This window comes from Gekko japonicus, unplaced genomic scaffold (genome assembly GCF_001447785.1).
Source record: "Gekko japonicus isolate JY-2015 unplaced genomic scaffold, Gekko_japonicus_V1.1 scaffold115, whole genome shotgun sequence".
Lineage (NCBI taxonomy): Eukaryota > Metazoa > Chordata > Lepidosauria > Squamata > Gekkonidae > Gekko > Gekko japonicus.
In genome coordinates this window covers 444,235-453,301 of record NW_015163095.1, presented here as the reverse complement: position 1 = coordinate 453,301, position 9,067 = coordinate 444,235, and the positions used below count along the sequence as shown (strand labels likewise).

Below are 9,067 nucleotides of genomic sequence, written 5' to 3'. Positions count from 1 at the left end.
ATTTTTGTGCACACATGGGGACTGGCCCACGTGTGCACAAACCTCCCCCTCCCCCCCAAGTGCCCCTGGAGCGCTGATTTAGCGATCCGCACTCCGGGGGCAACTTGGCTATTAGATATATAGATGTTTAGGTTCAGTGTAGAGTAATTTAGGAACACTAATAAGTTTATGGTGCAATCCTAAGCAAAGTTGCAGCCTCCTAAGGCCATAACTTTAATGGTGTTAGAACGATATAGTTCTGCTTAGTATTGCTCTGCTAGCCTAATAATTTAGGGAGTTAGTAGCAGAGGAAGGCAATGGCAAATTACCTCTGCTCCCCAAGCAGCTGGACCACTTGTGTGTCTACTGCACAGGACAGCTCCATGGCTTGGGGAGAAGGATCCTGCCAGGCAAATGGGTGTTGCCATGGGGTTCCCAATGGGGTGGGGTTTGGTCGCTGTGGTTTCTTTTGGGTAGTGGGTGGGGCAGAAAAACAAGCTTGACTATCTGGCACATCTGATTAACCAGCAACTCCCATTAACCCTGAGTGTAATTTAACAAAACGTTTTCTGTACATGTACTGAAATACTGATGAAAAGGCAGGAGAAAACAAATAGTAGCAGTTCAACTTCATTAATTTTCTCTCTCTTTTATTAACATAAAATGAGTCAAGAGGAAGAAAAGAGAGGATTGGTGACTGTATGGAAGTATTCTTCAAATTAATTTAAATTCCAAAGTTGAAGTCCTATGATTTAGCAGATAAGGCATTTAACCTTAGCTCAGCTGTACACAATCCTTTTTTGGCCTTAGTTAAGGCATTTTATCTAACCTATGCTTAACTTTGCAGTTCCTAAATGATGACACATCATTAATTCACAAAGGTTTTATGAACAACAGAATGAACTTTACTGAATTTTTAAAAATCTGTTGTGAATTCGGGAAGAGGCTATAAAAGAGCTCAAAGCTTCAAATTAAAGTAGTACAGCCAAAGATTGCAGGTTCCATTTTGGTTTCTAACCTGTGCACACCCGTCACACTTTCTTCTACAATCCCTCTGATCTTCTTAAATACATTTGGATATTTCTTATAAACCCAGTGGGTCAGGTCTCCCCCATCATCCAAGATCTGAAAACAGAAGAAATATATAATCAATTCAGACCTTTGATTACTAATTAACCATGATAAAGCTAACTTCATTTTAAGTCACAGGCCAGGGTTTCTCTCATGGAGTTAATGTGGTAGTCACATATAAGTTAAGAATAAGAAATCTGATTGTCCTACTATGCCCTTAATGAGAAGCAGTGCACTGTTGAAGCAACATAGGTGGCCTGATTTTCTAATATATAACACTAGCCTGATACCCGTGCTTCGCTACGGTATTTAGCTTCCATAAATCCAGTTATAATACAGATGATGTGAAGTTTGAAATGTAACTTTTGTTGTAGGAATTCTAATGGAGAAGACTGTAGTGTAAAAAATGAAGTGAGACGTACGTACTTTCCCCCCCTCTCTGCTGAAGGACCTCTCTGTAAACCACATTGGTGGTTCTGCCCTCAAGTGCTAGGATCACCAGGCTGCTTGGTGAGCTCACTCTGGAGCAGGCAACATAGAACTGTCCATTTAAGAAGCAATCATCAGTTAAGTCAACTCCTGCCACCTTCCACGAAAGGGATGGCCTCTCTACTTGTGTTCCTGGTGTGTTTTGCTCATATGGAGACTGTGTTGTTCTGAGCACCTCAGGGTGATCTTGCTGGTACTTGGCCTGTGCAGCTCAGTGGACTGCAGGAATACTATGTGCAAATGTCTTTGCCATATTCCTAAATTGCCTCCTCCTTGTAGCATTGGTGTATCTGGCTCGGCATTTGCCAGGAGCTCTCTTGGGGGCAGTAAGAGGTAAGAACTGTGAGGGGTGCTAAGGTAATCCTGCTGAGCAAGTCTCTCCAAAAGCTGTAAGCATCCCACCCCCTCTCCTACACCTGACAGGCAGCTACCTGTCCAGTGTAGGAGGAGGGGGGGAGGAGTATTAGAAGCCACTGTGGAGGCAGGGTCGGCAGGATCACTAAGGTGTTACTGCTGGGGCAGGCTCCCTCATGGCTTTAAGCACCCTAAAACCACTGCTGCACCTGATAGACAACTGCCTGTTAGATGTAGGAGGTGGGGGGAGTGTGTTGGAAGCCATCCCACCTCCTCTCCTACACCTGACAGGCAGCTGCCTGTCCAGTGCAGGAGGGGGAGGGGGAGGAGTATTAGAAGCCACTGTGGAGGTGGGGCTGCACCTGACAGTTAACTGCCTGTTAGGTGTAGGAGGTGGGGAAGAGTGTGTTGGAAGCCATCAGAGAGGCTGGGCCAGCAGCATTACTGCACCTCACAGGTCGTTGTTGGCCACTCCTGATTCCTCAACTGTCGTTAGCTGTCTGCAGTCTCCTGTATGTTGTTTTTTACCTCAGAACACTGAGCTCTGCAGCTGACCAATCAGAGAGTGGGGGGTGCAAGGAGGCAGCTGCCTGGCAGCCACATAGGAATCAATGGGGGGAGCACATTTTACCCCTTTTGATCCACTTAGGGGTCACGTTTCTTAAAATCCCTTGTTAGCGAGCACCTACGCCTTGGTAGGAGCGCTCTCCCCGAATTTGGTGCCTCTAGGTCCAGTGGTTTGGCCTGGGCGTTGATTTTACGGTGAGGGGACGTTCTTTTATATATATAGATGGGGATTCAGAGAAAATGCACAGTGCTATGAAATCTGAAGTGAGCACTGTGATGAAATGATACTTCAACCAAGTATCTGTGTAAGGATTTTCTATTTTTCTTTGTGAACATTGAGTTTACTCTGTGAAAGTTCAGGGGTTAAGCTCAAACCTCCAGTACAAGTAGATTCCTTCCCCCTTCCTATTTCCAAGCAGAGGTGGAAGAATGAAGTAGCTTTGTATGATAATTAGGGAAATCAGAGAAGCCAAAGGAGAGAGAAGACTCTAGCCTGGTCATGTAGGCAGTGGTGCAGTCTTTGCTTTGTCCCACCCTGGCTTATTTTGTCAAGGGAGTTTGTGGGGCAAAGTGCTCCCTTTCAGCATGGGGGCAGCCATTCTTTGAGGCAGCAGAGGAGAAGCTGACATTCTAAGTAGACGTGCTTTAGAAAAGAGATACAACCAATGGATAAAAAACTGTGTCTGAGCTGAACGGAGCCTGCACAGCCAACCTAGCACCTATACGAAATATCTGCCTATCTCTGTCATCCAAGAAGTAAGTATATTTTTAGGGAAATAGTATTGCATGTTTAAACTTATTTGATGTTTTCTACTCTCAGATGCTGTGATATTTTGCTGCACAGCTGTACTTTTACATTTTAATCTAGAGAATGCTTATATACTTATAATAAAGTCTTGTTTTCTGACTTTGGAATTATTTTTCTTCTTTCCCCCTCTCCCTTACTTCCTTTCCCCTCCCCATTTATTTGCTTTCTTTCCACCTCTCTCTCTTTTCCCCCCTCCCTCCCCCCATCTATTTGCTTTCTTTCTACCTTTCTTTCACTTTTTCTCAGTTTCTCCCTTCCTCTCCCTTCCTCATCTATTTGCTTTCTTTGCTTCTCTCACTCTCTTTCTCTCAGACAAATAAATATCATTAGCAAACAAATAAATACCATTGGACAAATAAATATCATTATCAATATTTTGTTTTTATTTTTGGCAATCTCATTTATAATGTTAATAAAAAGCAAATTTGCATATTTTCCAATAAAAATGTGTGTGCAATATTTGTTCATGTCTTGCGGCTCTCAAACATATGATGCTTATTCTATGTGGCTCTTACATTAAGCAAGTTTGGCCACCCCTGCTCTAGTGGTACCTAAAGACTAACAACACTTTATTGCAGCATAAGTTTTTGTGGACTACAGTTCGTTACATGCCAATAAAAGTAATTGGATTGGACTACGCTCTGTCTGATGCAATGCATTATGCCTTCATTAGACAGATACTTCTGAGGCTTTCCTCCCATCTCATATATACTGAAAATAAGGGTAAACTTTCATAAATCAGAGCCAAGTTCATCAGATGTATGAAATGTACAACAATTAGGCTAATGCATTTATATTACACTAATAGCAAAGCCCGTTCTAAAAGGAATACAATGAGCGCTAGCAAGATGTCGGTCTGGCCCTCCTCCTTGGCGAGTCTTTTAAAGGTGCCACAAGCCTTGCCTCTGGGTTTTGTTGCTCCTGGACTCAGCACATTCCCACCGAAAGGGCAGCAAAGTTACCTCCCCAACATGAAGGGGGCACTCAGTGTCTTTTACCTGCCCAACTCCCTCCCTCAAGAGTGGCGGCCCTCTCTCTGTGGAGCCCTGACCGGAGGGGGAGAAAGAGAGTGTGCACTCAGCAGCATCTCTGTGAGAAGTGATGGGGGGAGGAACAGGTGTGGGGAGAAGCCTTTGTGCCCGGCCCACTCTTTCTCAACGAACAGAGGTGGCCGCTGACTGACAGGCAGCCCCGGAGCCTCCCCAAGGTGCGCGGCCGCCTCAGTGAGGCGAGAGGGAGAGCTCCTCCAGCCACCATGCCCACGTGCCTGGCAGCCCCTTGATGGCTTCTGCCGGGGCTTCTTGCACCTCTTGCCTGCAGTTCATGCTCTGCCTGCAGTGCTGCATGCAGCTCTCGCAGCACTTTAGGTGCCAGCTCGTTCCCGCTCCTCCTTCCGCCGTCCGGTTTCCCAGGAGCCGCAGCTCCTTTCCTCTCAGCTAGATCCTCCCTGCTGCTGCTGAAGGAAGGTGGGTGGAGCCTTTGAAAGGTGGCAACCAGCTTTCTCTGCGGGGCCGTCTGCTGAGCTCTCTCCCTGAGGAAGCGCTGGCCTTGCGTCTGAGGGAGAGGGGCTGTGAGAGGCAGCAAAGGTGAGTGCTTCCTGTGCTTGCCGCCACTCCCTAGGTCTGCCTCCTTCTCCCGCGCAGCCTTTCTGGCCAGTTGTCATACCTGCCCCCGATCCGGCACCTGGTAGCTCTGAAATGGAGGATTTAACATCATCAGAGGCACAAGAGTCCTTGCCAAACCTAAGTGCCGGAGAGGATGGATACCAAACCCCCGGAACAGCTTGCACCTGAAGCCGATCAGGCAGTGCCTGGCCCCAGCAGCATGCCACCAGATTCTCCGCCACCTGTCGACCGGCTGAGGAATCAGAGATGCCGGGACTTGGCAACCGGACGCAAGGAGGCACACTTGTGCGGTTGGAGAACAATGAGCCCGGAGTTCTAGCAGAATCAAGGACTTCGCAAGGCAGTGCTAATGAGTTAACGACCCAGCACGCTATTTGAACAGGTCACTGACTGCTGGCAAATCGTGCTGGCAAACTAGTCCTTCAGACCAGAAGCTCTGCACCTCTGACGCTGTTCCCGAGATCCCATACTGACTGACTTCCAGGTTCCTGAATCCAGTCCACGTTTTGACGACTCTCTGGCTCTTGATCCTCGGCTCTGCACCCTGACATTCGACACTCGCTTCTCTGGACTCTGACCCTTGGTAACGCTCTGACTACGGCTTGGCTTTGTGTATTGGGACGCTGGCTCTGCTTGTTTTTGATCTTTCTGGCTTTGACTCACGGACTGAACTGTAAACTCTCCCTCTCTGCCCAGCCCCCTGGCTCTGAACTGAAGGAACGCCTGAGGAAGCGCGGAGGAGAAAAGGGAATCCCCGTCGCTCATAATCAGCAGGGAGCTCTCCTGTAGCACACCGGGCTGCCCCTTAAGCCTCCGCCCAGCGGAGCGTCCATCCCCTTTGCCAGTTCCCTCAAGACTGAGGCCAAGCCGCTGGCTGCCGGCTCTGTGGGCGGGACTGAGGCAACGCAGCGAGGCAACACAACCAGGGGATTGGCAGACCTTCTGAGTGGCAGCTGAGTGAGCCAAATGCTGTGGGAGCGTGTGGAACATTCACCCCAAAACAGCATTATATATAAGGAGAGACGGCTGTAGACAACAGAAAGGATTGGCCTATAATATAGATGCATCTGATGAAGTAAGCTCTGTCTCACAAAAGTAATTGTTACTATTCCTAGTTTGAGTCTGAGAGTTCAGAGCTATGCAACAGCAAGCAGTCTTTCCCTGTTTATGCATCTTCTTCTCAAGTAGAGCCCAGGAAGCTTGCATCTATCACATTTTTCTCCTCCTCTCCTTGTAGCATAAATAAAATTACATGTTATCCTCACAACCCCCTATGAAAAATATTAGGATAAGGTCTATGACATACTCAAAACCACATGGTGAGCTCCTTGACTACATAAATATTTGAACTTGGGTTCCCCAGGGTCCAACACTTTATGTACTGAACTACACTGACACTCTGCTGAGACAAGTATCAACAAGTTAAGAAGCCAAATTAACTTTTCCATTCTTTCAACACAAAACATCACTGAATAGGGGGAAAGAGAAGGGCAGAAAAAAGGAGAGAAACGTAACAGAATGTTCTAAAGGAGCCTACTCTTGACCCAGGAGATCACAATAATTATTGACCAGTCTCGCATGTTCTATTCTTGAACAAGGTGACTAAACAGATGGTGGCTGGACAACCTCAAACCTTCCTGGATGAGGCAAACTGTTTAGATCCATTCCAATCTGTTTTCGGACTTGGTTATGGGACTGAAACAGCCTTGGTAGCCCTAGTGGATGTCTTGCACCAGGAGATGGATAGAGGGAGGGCAACTCTGTCAATGGGACTGAAACAGCCTTAGTTGCCCTAGTGGATGTCTTGCACCAGGAGATGGACAGAAGGAGTGTCACTCTGTTGATTCTTCTGGACTTCTCAGTGACTTTTGATACCATCAATTGTAGTATCCTTCTGGTCTGCCTACCTGGATTGGTAGGCACCATTCTGTGATGGTTCTGGACCTACCTGGAGGGTAGGTTTCTGAAGGTGGTGCTGGGGATGGCAGTTCAGCATCTTGGCCTTTGGCCTCTGGGGTTCCACATGGTTCCATCTTGTCCACTATGCTCTTTATCATCTACATGAAACCACTGGGTGAGGTCATCTGGAGATTTGGGCTGGGTTGTCACCAATATGTAGATGATACTCAGCTCTATCTCGCACTTTCAGCTGATCCCAAGGAGGCTGAAGAAACCCTGGAGGCAGTTTTTGAGTGGATGCGGGCTAACTGAGGCTTAATCCAGACAAGATGGAAGTGCTACTTGTGGGTGGAAGGTCTGACCCAGGGTTTAAGGTGTGACCCGTTCTGGATGGGGCTGAACTCCCCTTGAAGGAATAGGACCATAGTCTGGGGGTACTCTTGGATCCGGGCCTACTGCTGAATAGTTGTAGCCATGTGTGCTTCATGTCAACTTTGACTCATTAGCCAGCTGCAGCCTTTGCTGGACAGAAGAGAGATCTGGTCAATGTGGTGCATGCTCTGGTTACACATAGATTGAATTGCTGCAATGTGGTCTGTGTGGGGCTGCCCTTGTAAAGTGTTCAAAAATTTCAAGCAGTACAGAATGCTGCAGCCAAGATGTTGACTGCAGTGGGTCACTGAGACCATTATCATTCTAGACTTGGCCCACCTACATTGGCTTTCAAATTATTTCCAGGAACAATTCGAGGTACTGCTCTTGACCTTTAAAGCCCTATATGGTTTGAGACCCACATACCCTTATGAACCTGCCCAACTGTTATGGTCATCTTCAAAGGCCCTGCTTCAGGTGCCCCCACCTTCTAAGATTAGATAGGTAACAACCTGGGAGAGGGTCTTCTCAGTCATGGTACCAAAGCTCTGGAACTCTCTCCCCAGGAAGATTCTTCTTCTTAATTACTGTTTCCACAACAAAAAGGAAAGCCTAAGATTTGCTATCATAATTACAAAATGATTTTACTATAGCTGCCAAAAATTTACCTACACACAAAGTTTATCTTCATCTCTTAGTAACCAAGAAGATTCGGCATCTAAAGAGACAGAATCCTGCTTAAGCAAAGGGAAAATCAATTCAGCTCTCAAATTTGAAAATTCAGGGCAATCCAAAAGAATTTGATCTATAGTCATTTCAGTTAGTACCACATCCACAGAATCTATTAAGAGTATGGAATACTATTAAATCTTCTTAACACTGCTGCAGATGGCAAGGTGTTTAAATGCACGTGCATATGTGCCCTTCTATACTTTGGAAGAGATAATTAAAAAAGGTAGCTTGACATTTTTATTGGGGGAAGAATACCAACTAAAAAGGATGAATATACTGTAAGCACTCTGACCAGCATCTATATATCTAATTCCAACAGGGGGTGGGTTGTGCAGATACTTATTTCCGCCAACAGGGGGCTCACTCTCCCCCAACAACTTTACCTACATAGACAGTAGACTTCCTGTGTCTGCAGAAAAATCCAAGAAGTAAAAAAATCCCTTCAGGGAGGGTTGAATTTCCCCCAATACCTTTTGAAATGGCCTCTGCAGGGATCTAACTCCAGGCATCACCCCAGGGCTCAGCGGTGAGAGATTAGAACATTCGGGGGGGGGGGAGGCTTCTAACTGGCACTGTCAGTAAAAGGGTGGGGGGAAGGCCCTTTCCTGGCTTCTTTTGGCCTTGGTGGGAAGGAGCCTTGAGGCCTGACAAGGGTTGCCAGTGCCAGCCTGGGGAATCCCTAGAGTTTTTGAGGTGGACTGTAAGGAGGGCTGGGTTTGGGGAAGGGAGAGGCCTCAGCTGGGTATAATGCCTCCAAAGCAGCCATTTTCCCCAGGGAGACAGATCTCTGCTGTCTTGAGTTCAGTTGTAATTCGAGGGGGGGCCCTCCAGGCCCCACTTAGAGGTTGGCAACCCTAGGCCTGGCAGCAGTTTAGGGTCGCCAGGTCCCCCCCTGGCCACTGGCAGGGGATGGGGGGTAAGGTTGCCAGATCCAGGCTGGGAAACTCCTGGAGATTTGTGGGTGGAGCCTGGGGAGGACAGGGACCTCAGTGGGGTACAATGTCACAGAGTCCACCCTCCAAAGCATCCATTTTCTCCATGGGAAGTTATCTCTGTAGTCTGGAGATCAGCAGTAGTTCCAGGCATCCCCAGGTCCCACGTGGAGACTGGCATCCCTAGGCAGCACCCTCTGGGTGACGATACCACCTGATTTGCATGACTCAACTAGGCC

The 9,067-nt window shown here is 47.4% G+C and overlaps 1 protein-coding gene across 1 annotated transcript in view; it reads right to left on the bottom strand.

Moving 5' to 3' along the window:
• The window catches only part of AHCYL1 (adenosylhomocysteinase like 1), a 34,151-nt gene that overhangs the window by 7,517 nt on the left and 17,567 nt on the right, over positions 1-9,067 (bottom strand). The window contains exon 6 of the mRNA XM_015406593.1: positions 998-1,104. Within this exon, the coding sequence (XP_015262079.1) occupies positions 998-1,104 (107 nt within the window). The remainder of the gene's footprint in view (positions 1-997; positions 1,105-9,067) is intronic.